The sequence below is a fragment of the Bubalus kerabau genome, chromosome 6 (assembly GCF_029407905.1).
Source record: "Bubalus kerabau isolate K-KA32 ecotype Philippines breed swamp buffalo chromosome 6, PCC_UOA_SB_1v2, whole genome shotgun sequence".
Taxonomy (NCBI): domain Eukaryota; kingdom Metazoa; phylum Chordata; class Mammalia; order Artiodactyla; family Bovidae; genus Bubalus; species Bubalus kerabau.
This window is the reverse complement of record NC_073629.1, coordinates 36,293,371-36,317,773: the sequence shown is the minus strand read 5'-3', so window position 1 is coordinate 36,317,773 and position 24,403 is coordinate 36,293,371. Positions and strand designations below refer to the sequence as shown.

Genomic DNA, 24,403 nt, shown 5'->3' with positions numbered 1-24,403 from the left:
ACGCACTCCTTTCCCAATTTGGAACCAGTCCATTGTTTCATGTTCGGTTCTAACTGTTACTTCTTGACCTGCCTACACAATTTTCAAGAGGCAAGTAAGGTGGTCTGGTATTCCCATCTCTTTAAGAATTTTCCACAGTTTTTTGTGATCCACACAGTCAAAGGCTTTGGCATAGTCAAAGAAGCAGAAACGGATGTTTTTCTACAATTCTCTTGCTTTTTCTATGATCCAACGGATGTTGGCAATTTGATCTCTGATTCCTCTGCCTTTCCTAAATCTAACTTAAACATCTGGAAGCTCTCGGTCCACACACTGTTGAGCCTAGCTTGAAGGACTTGGAGCATTACCTTGCTAGCATGCAAGATGAATATAATTGTGTGGTAGTTAGAGTATATTTCTCTCACTCTTGGTTGAAAGAACTAAAGAAAGCAGGCCTGAGGAATAAGAAAAAAAAAGGAAGACTATTTTGGTTCATGTCACAGAAAAATCCAGATACATGTACCTGTCTTTGGGTACAGCATGAGTGCAGGCTCACATGATGCCACTAGGATCCTCCTTAGCTCTGCTCTCTCTGAACTGGGTTTGTTTTGAAAGTTCATGTGGTTCCCAGATGGCTGCAGCTCCTCCAAGCCTTGTATCCACACTTTTCTGTGGCAGGCAGAGAGCAAAACAAAGCTGGTCCTGCCAATGTCTCAACACAACACATGATACAGGTCTAAACTGAGTGACTTGCCCCATCCCTGAACTCATCACTAGGGCCAAAAGGATGGGACAGTCTAACTGATTAAACCACCCAAGCTACACGATCAGAAAAGGAAAAAGGGTGGTTTCTCAAATGAGATCCGACGCCACAGAAGGAGGGAGAAAGACAGCCATGCAGGATGAAATAGATTAACACTATACCACAGTAGAAAGAACAGAGTTTATTCACTAATTTTGCTCCTCCAATATCACTAATTCTTGCATTCACAATTCCAACCGAGAGTGCGGAGATGGGGTGAGAGGTGGGAGGGAGGTTTAAAAGGGAGGGGACATATGTATACCTACGGCTGATTCCTGTTGATGTATGGTAGAAACCAACACAATATTGTAAGCAATTGTCCTTCAAATTAAAACAAATATGCTTTTTAAAAAACAGAAAAAAAATTCCATCCCTGTGTTTACTATTGAATCTGAAACCCATTAACACTAGTAATAATAGTTGTAATAATAGTAACAATAAGAATAAGAACAGCTAATATTTACTGAGTACTGCATACTTTGGACCGAGATACTGTTTTTAAGCACTTAACATATCATTTCATTTCTCACCTAAACTCAATTTATAGATCAGGAAGTTCAGTTCATTCATTCAGTCGTGTCCGACTCTTTGTGACCCCATGGACTGCAGCACTCCAGGTTTCCCTGTCCATCACCAACTCCCAGAGCTTACTCAAACTCATGTCCATTAAGTCGGTGATGCCATCCAACCATCTCATCCTCTGTTGTCCCCTTCTCCCACCTTCAATCTTTCTCAGCATCACAGTCTTTTCCAATGAATCAGTTCTTTGCATCAGGTGGCCAAGTATTGGAGCTTCAGCTTCAGTTCTTCCAGTGAATATTAAGGACTGATTTCCTTTAGGATGGACTGGTTGGATATCCTTGAAGACCAAGGGACTCTCAAGAGTCTTCTCCAACACCACAGTTCAAAAGCATCAGTTCTTCAGCACTCAGCTTTCTTTATAGTCCAAGTCTCACATCCATACATGACTACCAGAAAAACCATAGCTTTGACTAGATGGACCTTTGTTGGCAAAGTAATGTCTCTGCTTTTTAAAAGCTGCCTAGGTTGGCCATAGCTTTTCTTCCAAGAAGCAGGTGTCTTTTAATTTCATGGCTGCAATCACCATCTGCAGTAATTTGGGAGCCCAAAAAAATAAAATCTCTGTTTCCATTGTTTCCCCATATATTTGCCATGAAGTGATGGGACCAGATGCCATGATCTTAGTTTTCTGAATGTTGAGTTTTAAGCCAACATTTTCACTCTCCTCTTTCACTTTCATCAAGAAGCTCTTTAGTTCTTCTTTGCTTTCTGCTATAAGTGTGGTGTCATCTGCATATCTGAGGTTACTGATATTTCTCCCGGCAATCTTGATTCCAGCTTGTACTTCATCCAGCCTGGCATTTCATATGATGTACTCTGCATATAAGTTAATATGCAGGGTGACAATATATGCAGCCTTGACACACTCCTTTCCGGATTTGGAACCAGTCTGTGGTTCTATGTACAGTTCTAACTGTTGCTTCTTGACCTGCATACAGATTTCTCAGGAGGCAGGTAAGGACTGGGGAAACAGACTCTTGGAGGGCACAAACAAAACCTCATGCACACCAGGACCCAGGAGAAAGGAGCAGTGACCCCACAAGAGACTGACCCAGACTTGCCTGTGACTATCCAGAAGTCTCTGGCAGAGGCATGGGTCGGCGGTGGCCTGGTGCAGGGTCAGGGGCAATTGAGTGCAGCAGTGCGTGCACGGGACCTTTTGGAGGAGGTCACCATTATCTTCATAGATAAGGAAACTGAAGCTCAAATAGGTTAAGTAGTCTTGTACAAGATCATATATTATACAGAATGCAACCAGAATGCAAACTGCAATCCAATTCAGAAACAACATTCTTCTACAAAAATATGACACTACCTTTTCTCAATAATTTTTAAACCTGAATCCCCAACCCACCCTTAAGCTAATGCTCTAAATTCCTATAGAAGGTGCCTGTCCTAAACTTGAACATACAGAAACTACCCTATCACTATTAAAATCAACTGGAACTACCTTCAGCCAGTGTGATTCTGTGATTCAAGAAAACTTATCACCTTACGCTTGCCAGGTGCTTTATAACACTTGAAACAACAGACGTGACATCTGTGGGTAGAGGGAAGCAGGCCCTTATATCCCTTATATCCACCCAGAGCTGTCAAGGGAAGGAACTGACTTCATCACTCATGTGGACAGCAGCGGCCGCCTGATTTCTGTTACTCACTAGAAATGGTCTCATTAAAGAAAAATCCCATGTGTTTCCGCATTGTAAATGTGCCAACAGACAGCTCAGTAGGAGATATTTCCAAACAACAAAAGTGTTCATCAGAAAATGACAATCTGAACAGAGGAACTGAAAATCCGTTATATGCAGCATGAAAGTGAGCCAGTTTACAGATCCTGTTGCAACATAAAAAATAATATAATTAATAATTTCTAACATTCCAGGGGAGAAAGGATTTTTTAAATTACATTTCTGAAGCAAAGGTGTCAACTAACAAAATTTACTTTTTTTTTTCTTGCTGTTACTAGAAAACCAGAAAAGGATCCAATCTTTTTAAAAAGAAAATAAATGACTTTTCACAAAAATACATAAACATAGGCAGAAATAGGTGGTGAAAAGTGAAAGTGTTAGTTGCTCAGTCGTGTCCAACTCTTAGTGACCCTATGGACTGCAGCCCACCAGGCTCCTCTGTCCCTGGAATTCTCTAGGCGAGAATACTGAAGAGGGTTGCCATTTCCTTCTCCAGGGGATATTCCTGACTCAGGGATTGAACCCAGGTCTCCCATATTGCAGGCAGATTCTTTACTCTCTGAACCACCAGGGCACATAAGCTCCGCCAACCTGAGAGCAGAGAGAAGACTCAGCAGGCTCAGGCCAGGGCTCTACCTCTGACAGGAACCTTGTTCAGCACAGCTGACCCTTGAACAACAGTGGGGAGGGGGTTGTCAGGGCATGGACCCTCGCCACAGTCGAATTTACAGTCAGCCCTCCGTATACACGTTTCCTCCATATCCACATTCTGCACCTGTGGATTCAACCAACATAGATCGTGTAGTACTTACTGAAAATAATCTGCGGTAAGTGGACCCAAGTAGTTCAAACACTTGCTATTCAAGAGCTAACTATATTTAACAACCTCAAAGTCAGAATGAACCTTAAGACCTCTCTCTGCTGACTCATGAATGAGTTCAAGTTACTCAACTCATTGTACAGCCCTGTGTGATTTTAAAACCAATGTACTGAAAGTGTTCAGAACTATTCTAATTTTTGTTGACATGGAAGTTTGAACTAATACTCTATTTTCAGTGAGTTAAGAGCTCAATACTAGAAATTAAAGGTAACGCTGAAAGGCTAAATTATCATAAGCCCCTCTAGAGTACCCAAAATGTATGCTCTTCACTATCTCATAAGCAAAAAGGAAAATTACTTATTTGTGTGAACACACGCAGTATCCTAAATCTAGAATTCATGCAGTATCTTAAATGTTTCCTCTCTTTCTAAAGATAAAGCATAATTAATTCCAACTGACAAAGTGCTTGTGCTTTTTTATTTAATATGTTCCTTTGGTTTTTCTCCTGTGAGTTCATCCTTTTCCTTAGGCAAGCATCAGCACAGCACTGAGACCCAAGATATAGGCACAAACAAGAAAAGCAGAAGGCTGGGAAGTCAGAATTCTGAGCTCCAGATCTTGCTTGATCCCCAAGTAAAGCAACCTTGAAATCACCATTTAACCTCCCCACCCCCCAGTTTCCTTATTGGAAAAGCCGGAACATTTGCTTCCTTCCTTCACCAAGACTATTATGAGAATCAAATAAGCTCAGCGATCTGAAGCAATCCCCAAGCTTCAAAATGCTATTTAAAAAAAACAATAGGTACTGTTATTGCAATTAATACATTTCTAGGTGAAAAGGTACCAAACACACATGGATCCTAGATTCACTATTCGTATGAATGAAGGTAGACAGGAAGCACACAGAAAGAGATTTTTTATTTTAAGTTAATGAAAAATTTTAATCACACTTCAAGGAACAGAGACACACAAACTAACCTGTCTAAATCCTGTTAAAATTGATAACCACAATACCAGAAATTACTTTGTCTCTAAATTAACCCTCTATTCATGTTTCTTAAAGATGTTAAACTGCATCAAATGTCCAAGTTTCGCCACTTACAATCTAGGATCTGCAAATGGGTACAGTAATAGGAACTTCATATTTATTGTGTGCTGAGTCACTCTGTTGTGCCTGACTCTTTGGGAACCTTTGGACTGCAGCCTGCCAGGCTCCTCTGTGCATGGGATTTTTCAGGCAAAAATATTGGAGTGGGTTGCCATTTCTTCCTCAAGGGATCTTCCTGACCCAGGGATTGAATCTATGTCTCCTATGTCTTCTGCATTGCTGGCAGATTATTTACCCACTGAGCCACTGGGAAAGCCCTGTGTTTTCACAGCGGGATTGATATGAGAATTGAGTTTATACTTGCAAAGCACTTAGGACAGTGCCGGCCAGGGTACTGGCTACGGGAAGGTTTGTTCTCCTGTGCAGCAGTGGAGAACCATTCATATCTGGGGTCAAACCACTGCTCAAAACTCTACAAGATGAAATGTGGATTTCAGACACAGGTTTGCTCATCTGTACAAGGAGGAAAATAGTACAGGTACTTACACCTCATATGAAGGTTAAAAAATATATTTGAAGATTGGAAAGATACCTGCTACATCCAAAGCGTTCAGTAAGTGGTGGCATTGGTGGTTTTGCTTAGAATAATAATGTTTAATAGTAGTAATACCGGTAAATTATTGAACCCCTTAAATTCTTTAACTTTCAGTGATTTATTTAGCTTAAGTAACAGTTCTGAAACAACAGTTGCATGAATCTTGGCAGTAGAAAAATTGTATGTGATTTTAAAATGGTAAACATAGGAATAAGTTCTCATCTGCAACCTCAAGTTTAATTCTGCTTCAGACTTATCACTGCCAAAATATTTTAAAAAGAACTATAATAATGCTTGAAAAACATATGGTTAATTCCTTTACATTTAACTGTCTATAACCTCAGCTCTCCTACAAAGCTTGCATTGTCTAATTAATCTAGTGTGCAACATTATTCCACTAAAACAAAGCCATGCATTTCTAAACAATTTTTATGACTTCCCAATCTTTGTCAACACCATTTCTGTTTGTGCAAATGCCAAAAAAAAAAAAAGATTGACTTTCTGAAAATCTTTTAAAAGTCAAGACTTTTCTTTTATTTTTCATTTCCCCAATTCATTTTCATTTTTCATTTCCCCAAAAAAGAGGAAGAAAATAAAGGAAAACAGAAGAAGATTAAAAAAAATAAGAATAGCAAAAGATATCTTTATAAACTGATAAGACATTTTTCTGGGGCAAACAAACTAGAGAACTACCCACTTCACCAGGGGTTCTATCTGATTTCTCTCCATCTTCATGGCTAAAGACAAACGTGCCACCCCCTCTTTACAAAAGGAGCCTTTGCTTTCAGTTCCTTATAACTGTCATCATACGTTATCCTCCAACACACTGCTGGACCTCAAGACAACTAAATCACAGCTGGCCAAAGAAAAGAGGAATTCTAGAAACCATGTCCTTATACCTATTTCCTTTTGCACAGACTACTAGGCGGGCAGGTGGTCTGATGATGGAGGAGACTGCTGACGTTCAGAAGATCACAAAGTGACCAAGAGCAAACCCAAGCCCTCTCTCTCCCTGGACAGGGGGCTTTCCGATATTTGCTGCATGTCAGCATTAAATTTCTTACATTTCTGTTTCAACTTTGTACTATTTATTCCCATTGCCAAGAAAACCAATCCGCTGCTTGGTTTTTATTTTATAATCAAATACTACAATGTAAAAATCAAATGAAGTATCACTCTCAAACAGCCTTTTGATGAGATACTAGCATGTGAATTATCAGAGTAAGAGCAAGTTTCTCAGTATTGTTTAGGTTTTTCCCTGCTTCTGTATTTTCATAATGCAATTACATCAACAGGGGTTACCTAACTGCCCTTATGCTTAATCACTTCAAAATAAATGAATGTAACTTTTGATAGGATGATTCCTATCCTTTTTCTTTCCATTCTTTTGAAAGGTTGTCAACTATTATACACAAATGCTTGGTGTACATACAATAAGAGCAAATATTAAAACCAATTTACACCTAGTAGCGAATGGACTTGCGGACACAGTGGGGGAAGGTAAGTGCGGGAAGAACTGAGGAAAGTAGCACTGACATATGTACATTCTCATGTATAAAACAGCCATTGGGAAGCGCTATATACCACAGGGAGCCCCGGTTGACACTCTGATGACCCAGACGCATGGGTGGGGGTAGGGGAGAGAGGCTCAAGAACAAGGGAATATACAGATGATTACGACTGATTTGCACCGCTGTACAGCGGAAATCAGCACAACATTGTAAAGCAGTTTTCCACCAATTAAAAAAGAAAAGGAAAAAAGAACCAATCTATACATGACAAATACCACTGAAATCTAAAAATCTAACATGGATCTGCTGAAATCAAGGCAACAACAGGTATTCAACAGCCTCAGACATTTCAGTAATTTCATGTCCTCTGCAAGTCACTGACCCAAGTGTCAAAACAGACAACAGAACATTCTCAGCTTCCAAATGTTAGGTGTCCTTCAGTTTCAGAGAAGTCTGGCAGGAAAGAATAGTGGTCCTCAGTTATGACAGCCCAGCAAACTATCTAAAAGAAGGAAAACAGTAATCCTGCTTTCTGAGATAACCAACAGGAAAAGTTATATCTGGATAAAAGATTTCCCTGTACTGCTTTAAATAAAAAAACAACAATAATAATAATTCTACTGTCATTTGTACATTTGTTCTTTTTTTTTTTTTTGGCTAAGCCACCTATATGTAAAATTTAACTACATAATGCCCACACCACTTCAGTCACATGTCCTACTTCAAGATAAACAACAGTATTTGATAAAGTGTTCTCAAGTTTAAAAATACATTAAAAAATAAAAAGTAATTACCTTTCCGAAGTCACGGACATCAAACAGGTCAAATGCCTCGAACAGTTCACTCTTTCTCATTCCAAACGTCTCACAACAGGCCGTGAGGAATGTCCTTATGTTCTTCAAACAGAGAAACTGAGGAATGGGAAATAGCTATTAGTATATAGTGAATCATTCTAAATGCTACCTATCCTCTGTCACACCCAGAATGCTGAGAAAATACCAAGCAAGAATCCATCTGCTCTTGCTGGTGTTTTCTGTTACCCTGTCGGCAATATTTAATGATTACCCACTCTCTCCCAGGCACCATGACACAGCTGTGAACAAGGCAGACAAAAGTCTGCCCTCATGATCAGATCAGATCAGATCAGATCCGTCGCTCAGTCGTGTCCGACTCTTTGCGACCCCATGAATCACAGCACGCCAGGCCTCCCTGTCCATCACCAACACCCGGAGTTCACTCAAACTCACGTCCATCGAGCCAGTGATGCCATCCAGCCATCTCATCCTCTGTCATCCCCTTCTCCTCCTGCCCCCAATCCCTCCCAGCATCAGAGTCTTTTCCAATGAGTCAACTCTTCACATGAGGTGGCCAAAGTACTGGAGTTTCAGCTTTAGCATCATTTCTTCCAAAGAACACCCAGGACTGATCTCCTTCAGAATGGACTGGTTGGATCTCCTTGCAGTCCAAGGGACTCTCAAGAGTCTTCTCCAACACCACAGTTCAAAAGCATCAATTCTTCGGCCCTCAGCCTTCTTCACAGTCCAACTCTCACACCCATACATGACCACAGGAAAAACCATAGCCTTGACTAGACGGACCTTTGTTGGCAAAGTAATGTCTCTGCTTTTGAATATGCTATCTAGGTTGGTCATAACTTTCCTTCCAAGGAGTAAGCATCTTTTAATTTCATGGCTGCAGTCACCATCTGTACTTACAGTCAAATAAGAGGAGACAAGAACCAGCTCAGCAAGAAAAACAAAAAAGTAACTATTTTTATTTTTGCATGGTGGTAAGTGCAATAGAGAAAACTAAAGCCAGGAGAAGGGATCAGGAGTGCTGGGATGGGTGGAAGGAGCCTCAGTGAGATGGTTAGAGGAGTTGGTGGGAAGAGGACGGATAAGCAGGGAAGCTGTGACAGTGGGGAAGGAGCAACTATGCAGAATTACAGGACAGAGTATTCGGCATTAAGTAGCATCCTATGTCAAGGTCCTGAGGTGGAAGCTTCTGAGGTTATGTCTGAGGAAGGGGCCAAGATGGACAGAGCAGAATGGATGACCAAGAGAAAGGTAGGAGGTGAGCTGGAAAGGCAGTGAAGTCAGATGAAAAAGGATCCTGCTGGACAGGCTTTTACTCTGACTGAGATGGGAAGTCACTGGATACTTTGGGACAGAACTGGGATATGATCTGATATTTTAAAGGGTTTTTTCCTTTCTTTTAAAAAGATTTTATTGAAGTATAGTTGATTAACAATATTATATTAGTTTTCAGGTGTATAACATAGTGATTCAATTTTTTTTTATAGATTATACTCTATTTAAAGTTTGTTGGCTATATTCTGTGTTCTGTACACTATATCCTTGTAGCTTATTTTTCTAATAATACTTAACTCTATATTAAAAATACTAATACTACTATTCAACAAATGATCAATATAAAACATTTAAACAAAATTAGTTTTGGTAGTTTTGGTACTAAGTCTTTGAAAACTAATATGCATTGTATACTTACAGCATACCTCAATTCAGTTGTTATTTTTTGTGGGGGGAGGGGTTGTGCTACATGGTTTGTGGGATCTTAGTTCCCCAAAAAGGGATTGAACCCATGCTCTTGGCAGGGAAAGGATCCTAACCACTGGACCACCAGGGAATTCCCAGCATATCTCAGTTCAGACGAGCCCCGTTTCAAGTGCTCCATAGCCATGTGCGGTCAGTTGCTGTCATAATGAACAGCACGGTGCTAAAGTTTCAGTTGTAGGTTTGTAAACAGGCCCCTCTCTTTTATTCAAAATATGCACAGACGTATCAAGTACAAACTTCTCACCTGAGCTTTTAAGGTCCTCTGTTATGTGCCCCACTATGCAGTCAGGCTGGTCTCCTCCTTGGCACTCATTACTCCATGCTCATTCCTGCCTCTATGCTTGAACTTTCCCATTCCTCTATCCAATAACCCTCTCTCTTTTCCCTTTTCTGTTCTAACACCCAACCCAGCTACTGTTCCATCTCCTCCTGGACTACAGCAGTTCCTACTGCTCTTTTTTCAGAGCTTTTTTTTTTTTTTTTAAATACAGATCAAAAGGGTTTAGAGCAAGGTTAGAGAAAGTAACACTGGATAGGAAGCTGTCACAATAATCTGGCTGAGAGACACCCATGGGAAGATGAGGTGTTCAATTTTGACTTAAATTGGAGATGCCTATTAGTCATGCATGGAACATGGGGCAGCAGACAACTGGATATACGGATCTGGAGTTCAGGGCACAGGTGTGTGCTCCAGACATAAACCTGAAAGTCTTTGGAGTATACAAAACATTTTTTAACCATGATATCATCTGAGATGACTTTGAGAGAAAGAAGAGGAGAGGAAAGGATCTGGGGTCAGGTCATCTTAGATCAGGAAAAGAAAAGGAGCCTGCAAAGGGGCTGAGAAAGAGGGAACCAGTGATGAAGGAGACCAAGCAAGTGAAGAGGCTTTCCCTGAAGCCAAGTAAAGAAGGTGTTTCTAGAAAGAAGGAGTGATAATCTGTGTCAGCTGCTGCTGCTACTCAAGTAAGATTTGACCAGGTGTTTTCCTTGCAATCTGGCTGTATGATGCTAACAGGTGCACCCTGACAAAAGCAGGTTCCATGTGGAGGATAGGGGTGGGGAAATGCTGTATGGAGCAGCTTCAAGACACAATAGGAAGACAAAAAGTAAAGACAGAATGTATCAATAGATTCTGAGGAGTTTTGCTGCACAACAAAACAGAGGATTGAGGAGGTAGCAAGCAAGAAAGACAGGTCAAGGAAGGGCTTTTTAACAATGGAAGCTGTTTACAACGTGTTTCTAGAAAGGGAGAGGCACAGTCACCCAAATGAAGTCCTTGAGTGGGCAAAGGAAAAGGGTCCGATGCTCAGGCACAGAAGCTGACCCTGGAGAACACACTCAGCTCATCGATACCAACAGGGACAAGAGGTAAGGCAGCCGCCATCACAACTTAAACAACCAACAGAATTTACTTTCAGCATCTAAGATTCAGATCCAACTAAGCAAAGGACACACATACTCCGACAGTGAATTTCGGAAATAGCTGCAATGGCACACATTAAAAATAAAGTTATTAACCTCCAATAGTTGAGAAATCTATTAGCCTATTATTGCATCTTTGCTTTTTTTTTTTTTTTAAAGCACTGTCAACATTTTATTTTGTTTTTGTTTTCCATCTTGGTTTGTTTTTTAATTTCCAGAAAGCACATTTTACTTTTTCTACTTTGGAAACATTCAGGTTTTGCATGGGCTTAACCCAGACATAGTTTTACCCTTTACAGGAATCCTTCTTGAGGCTTAAATATTTCAGGAGGGGTTAAAACCACAGGGGAAACATCATAAACCCTTTGAAGCACAAAAGCAGCAGCCAATCTGCACATTCAGTTACTGCTTTCATTTTTAAAAATTCATAAGAGACCTTTATGACACAGAATCACTCTGCATGTAGCTCTTCCACATAGAATTGCTTATTTACAGATTAAAAGCCTTGCATTCTGCCAAGATAGACAATAATTACTCTCTTGGGGATTATGCAACGGTGCTCTTGCAATATTTTTTACATAATTAAGTGCCCAACTCATAGCTCACCAAGGAACAAAGCATAATTGCACACGCTACCCTCTGAAGATTTCGCACCAAACTCAAATTTTCCCCCGTGTTGGAAAAACTACAGTAGAGCTCCATTCAAGGGCTTTGATCATTAATTCAGAAAAGTATTACTGAAAGCAAAAAAGAAAAGAAATACAGTCATTACTGAATGCATTACGAGAGATTATTTAAAAACAGAACTTTCCCTGACTTCTGAAATCAATCTTAACCTTATTTGCCCCTTAAATAATTCAATTCCACAAATATTTACTGGATTTGAAGAAAATCACCGGTACGCTCTGCATTTCCAGGCAGTCATCAAGTTTGGTCACCCTTTTATTTATGTACTTTTTCAGTCAACAGTTTTTGAATGCCTACAATGTTCCAGACACTGGGGATACTGAAAATGAATAAAACAAGCTTCTCTATTAATCGCGGCTGGAGATTTTCACAGTTACCACCAAACTGGCTAGTAACACTAGGATCACACTTCTGCTAATGGCTCTGTGCAAGTGCAGAACAAAGTTGAGGGATGGAGGAAGCAGGCCCTAATGTCATCACAGAAGCCCTGGATAGAGCTGGGCCTGCCAGCCCACCCATCCCAGACTTTTGCTTTGTTTTCCTATGTTGAACTCTTTCCTTTTCCAGTTTTTTTGGTTTTTTATTTTTTCTTTTTTTATTTCAAACCTAAAGAAAAATTTAAAGAACAGTACAATGAACATTCCTTTTACCCAACAACTATAACATACTGCCATAGGGGCTTTTGTGTGCCAGCCATTTCTCTATTTATTCATAAAAATTTGTATGTGAAAATAAGTTCAGACATCATGGCACTTCAATCATAAATAACTCTGCATGCATTTGCTAGGAATAAGGACACTTTCCTTAATATGTATAATACCACTTTGGGCCTCAGAAAATTAACAATAATTCCATATTATTCCATATCCATCCCATATCCAAATTTCATCAATTGCCTACCCAATGTCTTTTTAAACTGCTTCCCCAAACACACACCTAGTCTAGGGTCCAATTCAATTTTATCCATTATATTTTATTTTTTGCAGTATTTTTAATCTAAAATTTTTTATTTTTTTTTATTTCCGTGATACTCATTTTAGAAGAGTCCAGACCCAGATATGTTATAGAATGTCCCACATTCTGGATGTGTCTAATTATTTCTTCATGGTATCATTGAATTAATTCCCCCATCACTTATATCTCCTATGAACCAAAGCTACATCAAGATACAAGTTAACCAGTTTTGGAAAAAGTATTTTATACAGTGAACTTCCTATTTCATCATATCAAAAGATACAAAATGTTAGGGTAACCCATTATTATTGACATTAAGCTTGATCACTTGGTTAAGATGGTTACTGCCACATGTATCTACTCTAAAGGTACAGGTTCTCTTTTATATCAATAAATCCTGAGAGCGATAATTTGTTACCATGCGGCTGTTCTTTTTCCCAATAATTTTTCACCACTTTTCATCCACTGATAACCCTTGCTTTAATTATTCCATTTGGGACAGCAAAATTCTATCTTTCCTTCCACATTTATTGGCCGGTATTCTCACTGAAAAACAAACTTCCCGTGCCCTCCTCCCTTCCTTTTTTTGAAATCTTTGCTTGTGTAATAATTAATTGCGATCATTATTCTTTTGGATGTTCCGATTGTCCTGAATTTGGCCACTGGGGGTCTCTTCAAACTGGTTTCTGTGACCTTTTGACATGATTCCATTAGTCTTTGTTTTACTATATCAAACTGTCCTAGGCCCACCTCATGTTTTCTCTGCCCAAGTTCTATAATCAGCCACTTCTCCAAACAGTTCCTTTTCAAGTTTTATAGTAAATGGTATTTAGAGAACAAGTCTGAGCGTCAGGCTGTTCCCAAATTACATGAGCCAATTACATCAAATGAACCTGTAACTCCACCCTTTGCTTAAGCAATGTATCACCAGCAACAGGAAGAGTTAATGTAAACAAATCCTATCATTTTCTTTGTGGCATGCCTAATAAGCCAACTCTTATCTCACACTGTTAAGAAAGAAAAAACTTGAGTTCACTGAAGACCAGTGAACACAAGAGTTTCTTTATGCTTGGAGATGTTACTGGTCTTCGAAACACTGACAGTCCTTTGTATTTAGCAGCTCAAAACCTCTGCCTTCAGACCTGGTGTATGACGGGCAAAGACAAATACATTTCATTATTTCATTTCATAACCATACTTTATGTTTAACCAAAAATTATATAACTTTGCTAAGTTTTTAGTACAAGTGTTAGTCCCTCAGTCATGTTCGACTCTTTGTGACTCCATGGACTCACTGCAGCCCGCCAGGCTCCTACAATCCATGGAATTCACCAGGCAAAAATACTAGAGTGGGTTAGCCATTCCCTTCTCCAGGGGATCTTCCCAACACTGAGATCAAACTCAGGTCTCCTGCACTACAGGCAGATTATTTATCATCTGAAGCCCATAAAAGAGAACTTTAGGGCTTTTCAGAATTTAGGATGAGGACTTTTAAAACCAGAATTAAATAACTCAAGGATTTTTAAAATATTAAATATATCCACGCATGATTGTTACAGAAATCAAGGATAGGCAAAAGGTTTCAATAGCGTTTTATCATTTAACACATATTAATGAGGTTCCTTTTATGTACTAGGTATCATAAAACTTCATAAAATGTCCCCCAGTTGGGTACTTATTTATTAAACACATATTAATTGAATGAAATTGCCAAGAACTGAGTATTTTTTTAAAAAGCAAGTATGAGCCAAACTCTGCCGCCAAAAGAGATCAGGCAGAGCGTACAAACAAGGAAACGTGTAGTTACATGACAACATGGCAAATGCTATGAAGAAGTCATTCAGAGGTCCCTCAGGAGTCCTGGCGGAGAAGGTGATGACACCCCTCTCCAGTACTCTTGCCTGGAAAATCCCATGGATGGAGGAGCCTGGTGGGCTGCAGTCCATGGGGTCGTGAAGAGTCTGACTCGACTGAGCGACTTCCCTTTCACTTTTCACTTTCATGCTTTGGAGAAGGGAATGGCAACCCGCTCCAGTGTTCTTGCCTGGAGAATCCCAGGGACGGGGGAGCCTGGTGGGCTGCCATCTATGGGGTCACACAGAGTCCAACATGACTGAAGTGACTTAGCAGCAGCAGCAGCAGGAGTCCTGGAGTGTCAGAGACAGCTTTCTGGAGTAAGTGATCCACGAGACCCTGCAGGGTGAGTGGGAGTCAGTCACAAAAAGAAAGGAGTGCTCAGTGTTCAGGGAGGGGAAGGGAACCTGCCAGACTCAGAGTGTGAGGATGTCCAGGTAAACACACAGGAAGGGGATGAATATGAGATAAGACAAAGAATGGACTGGTGAGGGCAATGGAAGGGGTTCAGAATGGACACAGCTCTCTGGGGAGCAGTGAGAGCAGGGCTGGACAGAGGAGCTGGGACTCACAGAGCAAGCCCAATGGATGCAGGCTTTATCTAGAAGAAACGTCGAGGTTTTACATACGAGAGTGCAATCCTCAGTTATTCTTGTGTGTTTGCTATATACCAAGTTCTATGCTAAGTGCTTACACCTTCTAGTCTTCACATTAACTCAATCAGGGAAGGTTTTTTCCTTTCATATATACTGAGGCTTAGATGTTTAAACAGGTTTATGTAACTGTATATGCCAAAGTAATACAGTTGTAACTCAAAACCAGACATTCTGGCTACAGAGCCTATATCCTTAACTGCTATGTTATACTAGCTCCATCGTGTAGTATGGAGAATTAACTATTTTTGTTTTCTATTAGGGAAATTGTGTGAGGCAGATGAGATAAGAACAGGACAGTGTCCTGTTCACATAAGGAAAAAATCACAGTGATTTGGATTAGAATAGTAGAAGCAGAAAGGGAAGCAACTCTAGAAGGTAATATGGAAAGGAAATACCTGGTAATTGACTGAATATAAGTGGAGTGGAGAGAGTAAAGGAGAAAAGAGTTCAGATTCATAATCATAGCTCCATCCTGGGCACTGCAAAGACAGAGAAGGGATTCACTGAAAATGGTCACTTAACAAATTAGGGAACAGGAAACAGGTGCCAAGAATTGAGTCAATTAAACTTATTTTCATCTAGAAAGTCCTGGTATGGAGATATTCCACAGCCCCTCTCTCAGGTATATTCCGTGACAAGTGACACATTCCAATGATACAATCCCTGGTCTTCGGCTGCGATGCTCTCACCCTCTCTTCAGAAACGCATCAACAGCTTACTTATTTACTACAGGTTGAAAAGCACTCGATAAAGATGCAGAAAACCCTCAGAGAGGAAGCTAAGACCAACCATGTCTAAGACACCCTGAAAATCATACATCAGGCCAGAGCTCTCTTGATTAGACAGTTTCCTAACCAACAGCTATCACAACAGATGAAGCTAAGCTGCTTTTTACCTTTGTGGCTCTTGTTACCACTTCAATGCTATCGATACTGATGTTACAGAAAGAAAACATTTAAAGGTCATGCTGCTAAAATTCACAGTAAAAGGCTTCAAGACTCTCTTTTCCCTCTACTCTTTTTATAAAGTGTATGGTTTCCTTTTCCTCTATGTACGTAGAAACCACTTTGACTCTTTTCAATGATACAAATGCAAACAGGATTGCTTCCCTTTTTCTTATCTGAAAAAATACGCATGTACTTCTCTAAAACTGTTAGCAATATTGGACTAGTGTTAACTGAGGCTGCGTAACAGGAAAAGCCTCCACAGCTTATTATGAAATGAGTTATTTCGATCTCAACTGAGAAATGGTGTCTTGTGGGAAGGTCAACAATTTCTAACACAGCCTCATAACCATGTAGACATGTTGACACATTGTCATTTTCATAGGAACCATCAGTAGCCAGGTCAGCAGATAAAGTAAGACGTTTCCAGGGTCTCATTTCTTTGTGGGACACTCATTATCTCATTTGAAGGAAAGTCTGAATGTGAGCATTTGGCATAACTTGAATTATGAGTGGTCCTTAACAGGCTGATGGACAGTTCTGAAGACAAAAGAGAGACCACAATGAAGCCCATCCACAAATATTAAGGTAAAAGCAGAGTTTTCCCTCTGGGCTGTCTCAGCTTAGACTCAGCCAGGTCTCTGCCTAGTACCCTTGTCATTCTAACTCCTCCCAACTCCCCCCCATCTGGAGAACTGGCAGGCTGGAAGGGAAACCATAATAAATTAAGTTTCTCTCCTATTGGGGTTTTCTATTTCTGTTCGTTTTACCATATCCTCTCCTCTCTCCCACTACATCTGTCTTTTAAGATTAGGTCAACTAAATCTTACATCTTCTGGAAATTTTTTTTAAAAGAGAAGAATAATTTCTACTTCTATGAGGACTTTATTTATCCCTTTTGCTCGTGAGTCAGTAGGTCCCCACAGAAGGGGCATCATTCCCATTGTTCTTTGAAGACCATACTTACAGATGAGTTCTGAATAATTATTAAATAATTACACTGCACTTGGCATCAGTTCAGGACTGCACAATATCTTCCATTTTCCTCTTGATCCTATTATTACAGATAAATGAAAACCCTAAAGGACACTCAGGAAGAAGGCCAAAAATGGAGGAGGGCCATTTCACATCTTCAGTTTTGTGTTCAAATCTCTAAACTAAGACTGCCCTATTTTCAGTAAACTAAAAGCTAATTATTTCCGTTTTGATTATATGCCAGGCTGCAATTCATTTTTAGAAAATAAGTTTTTTAATTGCTTAATCACAAATATAGTAATTTAGGAACACTGAAAGTTACAGAGTTTTTGTTTTTGTTTTATTTTCTCCATGATGAGGCACTTTAACGGATTATATATAAGCACTGAAATGATTCAGATCATATGTGTAGGGCTAACTTGTAAAAACATGTACATCCTACATATTCTGTAGCATCAGACTCACACCTGTGATAATAACTATCTGGACTATATCTGTTTGCCCAATCAATGATACATGAGAGAAACATTTTTGAGAGCATAGACTACATTTATTTCATCTATGTATCTCCACAGCTTTTTTATTTCAGTTTTTTAATTGGAGGAGAATTGCTTTACAATGTTGTGTTGGCTTCTGCCGTACATCAGTATGAATTAGTCACAGGTATACATATGTCCCTCCTGAATCCCCCTCTGATCTCCCATCCTATCCCTTCCACCTCATCTCCCACCTCTAGGTTGTCACAGACCTCTGCATTGAGCTCCCTGGGTCACACAGCAAATTCCCACTTGCAATCTGTTTTACATATGGTAATGTATATGTTTCCATGCTATTCTCTCAAATCATTCTACCCTCTCCTTCCCCCACTGTTCTCTATGTCTGCATCTCCACTGCTGCCCTGCAAATAGGTTCATCAGTACTGTCTTACTAGATTCCATCAGTTCAGTTCAGTCACTCAGTCGTGTCTGACTCTTTGCGACCCCATGAATCGCAGCACACCAGGCCTCCCTCTCCAACACCAGTTCCCGGAGTTCACCCAAACTCACGTCCATCAAGTCGGTGATGCCATCCAGCCATCTCATCCTCTGTCATCCCCTTTTCCTCCTACCCTCAATCCCTCCCAGCAGCAGAGTCTTTTCCAATGAGTCAACTCTTCGCATGAGGTGGCCAAAGTACTGGAGTTTCAGCTTTAGCATCATTCCTTCCAAAGAACACCCAGGACTGATCTCCTTCAGAATGGACTGGTTGGATCTCCTTGCAGTCTATGGGACTCTCAAGAGTCTTCTCCAACACCACAGTTCAAAAGCATCAATTCTTCGATGCTCAGCCTTCTTCACAGTCCAACTCTCACATCCATACATGACTACTGGAAAAACCATAGCCTTGACTAGACAGACCTTTGTGGGCAAAGTAATGTCTCTGCTAGATTCCATACACATGCATTAATATACAATATTTGTCTTTCCCTTTCTGGCTTACTTCACTCTGTATAGTAGGCCCTAGGTTCATCCACCTCATTAGTACTGACTCAAATGCATTCTTTTTTCTAGCTGAGTAATATTTCATTAAATATATGTACGACAGTTTCTGTCTCCATTTACCTGTCGATGGACACCTAGGTTACTTCCATATCCCAGTTATTGTAAAAAGTGCTGCAATGAACATTGGGGTACAAGGGTCTCTTTCAATTATGGTTTTCTCAGGGTATATGCCCAGTAGTGGGATTACTGAGTCATATGATATTTCTATCCCTAGTTTTCTAAAGAATCTCCATACTGTTCTCCACAGTGGCTGTATCCATCTACATTCTCACCAACAATGTAAGAGGGTTCCCTTTTCTCCACATCCTCTCCAGCATTTATTGCTTATAGATTTTTTAATGATGGCCGTTCTGACTGGGGTGAGGTGATACCTCATTGTGGTTTTGATTTGCACTTCTCTCATAATAATCAATGCTGAGCATCTTTTCATGTGTTCATTGGCTATCTCCATGTCTTCTTTGGTCTGTTTAGGTCTTTGGCCTATTTTTTTGATTGGGTTGTTCGTTTTTCTGGTATTGAGCTACATGAACTGCTTGTATATTTTGGAAGTTAATTCTTTGTCAGTTGTTTCATTTGCAATTATTTTCTCCCATTATGAGGGCTGTCTTTTAATCTTGTTTATAGTTTCCTTTGGTGTGCAGAAGCTTTTAACTTTAATTAAGTCCCATTTGTTTACTTTTGTTCTTATTTCCATTACTCTAAGAGGTCCCCACTTTCATAATGGACATATTTCTTAACAAATTGATGAATGTATGATGATGCAATTTTATCTGCATAAAAGAATAAATAATCATCATTCCTTGGTAACCAATGAACTCATATGGAAGTTTACATTAAATTGTCACCATATCCTCTTACTTATGTTAATATATCAATGTCTTCATTATTAAATTACCTCAAAAGTCTTTTTAGAAGCTGGTGATTTTAATAAATGTAAATCAAATTAAGACTTTAAATTAGTAAGCAGTTATGTTCGTAAGCATCATCTGGGTTGCAGCCCAGATGATGGTGTGTATTCAGGGGTGGTCTGCTCACTAGTTTTCAGGGTCCCTGGCCAGCTGTTACCAACACACACACACACACACACACACACACGCATACACACACACACACACACCCTCTGCTGCTTTCAACAGCTTGTCTTCATCAGAAGAGGCACTGTATCCCTCTCCTTTGGCAGGAACTTAGACTTTTAGTTTCAAAGGCTTACTGTCAACCCTAGCATTAGTCTTTGTACCCAGAAACAAAAAGGTTAATAAACAACATCTTTAATCCTCCTTATGTGTTTCTATTCTTTGCACTAGAAAATCACAGCCGGGATGTGCAGAGGTCAAAATTAGCCTATTTTACTATTGTCCATTAACCTGCTAATGAAAGCAGTACATGCTATTGCCTCTAAAGAGAAACAGTAACCCCCAATCACATTTTCACCTGGAACACATCTAGCCTGAAGCACACAAAGAATGGCCCAGTTTGCATTCCAGAGAAGCCTGTCTTGCAAGGTTCCTTATTATGAGTACAGAAAAATAGGCATTTCCTTCTGCACAGGCGATAAAGGGACAGTAGGTATAAGTCAGGATTTTGATATTGGTGGGAGCAGTCATAGCGGCAGCAGCAGGAATAGCAATACCAGTAGAATGGAAGTTGTGGTTGTGGTACGAGTGGCAGTGGCAACGGACTCAGCTGAACGGCCACGAAAGCCACGCCCTGTGAAGCAGGAAGTGAGAGCCACTGTGACTGGGTTACCCCAGAAGGCTGGCAGCCGAGGTGGGTGCTCAATGAAATCAACATTCATAAATGAGGGAAAGTCTTGGGGTGACACAAATTAGCACTGCATTTAGAGATGAGCCTTGGGAACGCATTAATCCAAGAGAATGGGAACACAGTTTAGTGTGGGTCTGATCGAAAAGAAAAAGCTGTATGCCAACAGAAACAAGGACGTCTAACTGCAAGCACCACCCCATACAGCCAACCACCTGGGACGCAACCTCAGAGCACTCCACACTTCACCCAAGCACGACTGAGAAGTCCCCACGGAGCCCCCAGCTCTCCACTCGCTCCCTGGCATGGCCAAAGCAGGACTGAGTAGCTGGAGATGCCACAGGGAAGGAAAGAGTGGAAGGGCGAGTGAGCCTACATCTCTCCCTCCTCACTCACTCTACCCTGGACTCCTTGCACTGGATACTGTCAGAATTGTGGTTTACAGATGCGGCAACTGAGGCTCAGGGACTCAAATAATTGGCTCTACGTCCCATGATCAGTAAGTCAGAGAGAAGATTTCACAGCCAGGTTGTGGCTCCAAAGACCATGCCTCTAACCACTATGACCTTCTGTCTCCTACATAGCAGACTGTGTCCCTAGTCAGGGAACTGGGAGCCACGGCTCCAGCTCTCCAAGAGAAGACAGTCCTGTGAAGCAGAGAAACAAATGCACAAAAAGTGTACTGCAACCCTCGAGTAGTTAAGTCCAGAGGCAAGCACTGGCTTAGTAAGAGCACAAGGGAAGTGCTCCATTCCACGAAGGGGGCAAGCTGAGATTCATTCCTCCAAGGAAGTGGCAGAATTGAGTGTCAGAGAAGGAAAACAAAGTCATGAGAAATGGTATGGTTAGAAGCAAAGGCCTGGCCTCTTGGAGGAATGCATAAAAATCACATGGCCTCCACAGCGAGTACAAGCAAGAGAGCACTAGGGATGAATGAGACTGGGAAAGTCGGTCCAGACCAGATCCCAACTGGATCTTGGAACTCATTTCTCCAAAAGAACATGGCAATGCCTCATAATAATGCATGTAACTCTACAGTGAGTAAAACTATATGTCCCAGATGTAGCACAAAGCACATCCATGAAGAATCTTAGTTAATACACAGCAGGGGGCTTCCCAGGTGGCACAGTGCTAAGAACCCACCTGCCAATGCAGGAGATGCAAGAAACTCAGGTTCAATCCCTGGGTCAGGAAGATCCCCTGGAGAAGGAAATGGTGAGCCACTTCAGTATTCTTGCCTAGGAAATTTCATGGGCAGAGGAACCTGGCGGGCTACAGTCCACAGGGTCACAAAGAGTCAGACAAGACTGAGCATGCATACGTGCATATAGTCCTACGAGGAAAACACTGTATTCCATTCTGTCCATAAGAAATTGAGACAAAATAATCTAAGATCCTGGCAGCTAACAATTAACAGAACCAGATCCGAGCACCGTCAGGACTCTTCCCTGCCACACAGTGTGGCCTCCGTATTGCTTGTGGTGTGAGGCTCTACAGCAAGGTGAGGACCTGACTACAGGCCCCTAGACAGGAGAAAGAAATGGCAACCTACTCCAGTGTTCTTGCCTGGGAAACCCCATGGACAGAGGAGCCTAGCGAGCTACAGTCCACGGGGTTGCATGAGTTGGACATGACTTAGCGACTAAACCATCACCACCACAGGCCCCTACAACTTAAGCAGACTTGGGACTGCCCCAAATAAAGCCTAGGAGGACATTACTCCACAGGAAAGTATTACAGTCACTTCAACTGTTGGACTTCCTTTATCCTCCTTTGCCCCCAAAGTTTTAAGAAATCTAAGAGGAAGACTGAGTTGGGTTCTGCACAGTGGATGATTCTGAAGATGGGCTCTGTACAGTGGATGATTTCCAAAAATGCTTTTGTCTTCCTACAAATCTCATTCATCTCAGCTTCTGTAGTCTTGTACTTTCTCCCTTCAACTCTGCCCATGCTGGCAATTCTGTCACACTGTTCCCTAGAGTTCACATCCCCCTAATACACATCCCAGACATCACACTTTTATATCAGCCACTGACTGCAGTGCACCAGTATTCAGGATAAACTAAAATTAAAACAAACAAACAAAAACATACCTATTCTTGGGGAAAACTTTTAAAAAAATGAGAATTTTAAAAATACAACAAAAATGTACCTGAAAGCATTACATTACTAAAAGTACTACCAGCTATATTTTTTCAAAAGCAAGAAAATAAGCTGAAGTTACCTTCCTTAAATACAACCTATTAAGTTAAAAAAGAAACAGATGGCATGTCTGTGATTTTTTCCCCCCTTGGCTGTGACCAGGGATTGAACTTGGGCCATGGCAATGAAACTGCCAAATCCTAACCACTAGACCACCAGGGAACTCCTGTTAGTGCTTTTTCCTGTGTAAGAAAACTTTCCGTGCAGGAGCACCCACAATGCAAGGCTCTGGACCAAATCCACACTTGGTCGACGTCAGAGCAGCAGCCTGGGGCCCCGCCTGCCCTTCAGTGTGGGGCGCTGCCAGCCCAGCCCGTGAGCAGCAGTCACGGTGCCTGCCAGGTAACACAGTTCAGGAAAGCTGTGGGAAGCTGATTTCTAACTGATCACTTCAATCACGGGCTGACCCTTGAACAACACAGGTTTGAAGCACATGGGTCCACTTATACAGGGATTTTTTTTTTTTTTCTTAATAGTAAAAACTACAGTACTGCATCATAAATGGCTGGTTGAACCTGAGGGAGGGGAGGAACCCCAAACACAGAGGAATACCTGAGGAGAACAAGGAAACTTCTGTAAGGAGGAACCTTGGGTAAACAGAGCTGACTAGAAGTCACATATGTATTTTGACTACAGGGAGGGTCAGCATCCCAATCCCTGAATTGTTCAACAGCCAACTGAACATTTTTTTGACTATACTGACCTACCAAGTGAAAGTTGTTAAAAGAGAAATATCAAGTACACTCTAACAAATCTAGTTTGAAAATGTTCTTCCAATGCCACAATGCTGTTGTTCAGTCCCTAAGTTGTGTCCAACTCTTTGCAACCCAATGGATTGCGGCACACCAGGCTTCCCTGTTCATCACTATCTCCTAGAGTTTGCTCAAACTCTTGTCCACTGAGTCAGTGATGCCATCCAACCATCTCATTCTCTGTTGCTTCCTTCTCCTCCTGCCCTCAATCTTTCCCAGCATCAAGGTCTTTTCCAATGAGTCTGCTCTTCATAACACATAGCCAAAATATTGGAACTTCAGCATCAGTGCTTCCAGTGATTATTCAGTGTTTCCTTTAAGATTGACTGGTTTCATCTCCTTGCAGTCCAAGGGACTCTAAAGAGTCTTCTCCAGCACCACAATTTGAAAGGATCAATTCTACAGCACTCAGCCTTTTTTACAGGCCACCTCTCACAATCATACATGACTACTGGAAAAACCATAGCTTTGACTAGATGGACCTTTGTTGGCAAACTAATGTCTTTGTTTCTAGGTTTGTCAGAGCTTTCCTTCCAAGAAGCAATCATCTTCTAATTTTATGGCTGCAGTCACCATCCACAGTGATTCTGGAGCCCAAGAAGAGAAAATCCGTCACCGCTTCTACTTTTTCCCCTTCTATTTACCATGAAGTGATGGGACTGCATGCCATTATCTTAGTTTTTTGAATGTTGAATATTAAGCCAGGTTTTTCACTTTCCTCTTTCACCCTCATCAAGAGGCTCTTTAGTTCATCTTCGCTTTCTGCCAATACAGTGGTACCATCTGCATATCTCCCAGGAATCTTGACTCCAGCTTGTGACTCACTGCCACAATAAAATTTCCATATTTGAATATCCAAACTACATCCGTCATTTTGCCTTTCACACATGGAAAATTATTTTTAATATTTTACCAGGCTCAAGTCTCAATTTTCATTTCAAAACCCTTGCTGTTCACATGAAGCTGGGGGCACAAGGTACTCCAAGGCACACACCACCCATAGCTTAGATACTCAACTTTCTGATGTTCCATGATCCCCACTTTTCCTGAC

The 24,403-nt window shown here is 40.9% G+C and overlaps 1 protein-coding gene across 20 annotated transcripts in view; it reads right to left on the bottom strand.

Moving 5' to 3' along the window:
• The window catches only part of VAV3 (vav guanine nucleotide exchange factor 3), a 645,240-nt gene that overhangs the window by 337,796 nt on the left and 283,041 nt on the right, over nt 1-24,403 (bottom strand). For 15 of the 20 annotated variants that reach the window (XM_055584929.1, XM_055584928.1, XM_055584913.1 and 12 more), the window contains one exon: nt 7,820-7,936. In XM_055584929.1, the coding sequence (XP_055440904.1) occupies nt 7,820-7,879 (60 nt within the window). In that variant the 5' untranslated portion in view covers nt 7,880-7,936. Of the gene's footprint in view, nt 1-7,819; nt 7,937-11,662; nt 11,764-24,403 lie in introns of all 20 variants that reach the window. The other 5 variants (XM_055584919.1, XM_055584920.1, XM_055584918.1 and 2 more) reach the window with 1 other exon arrangement.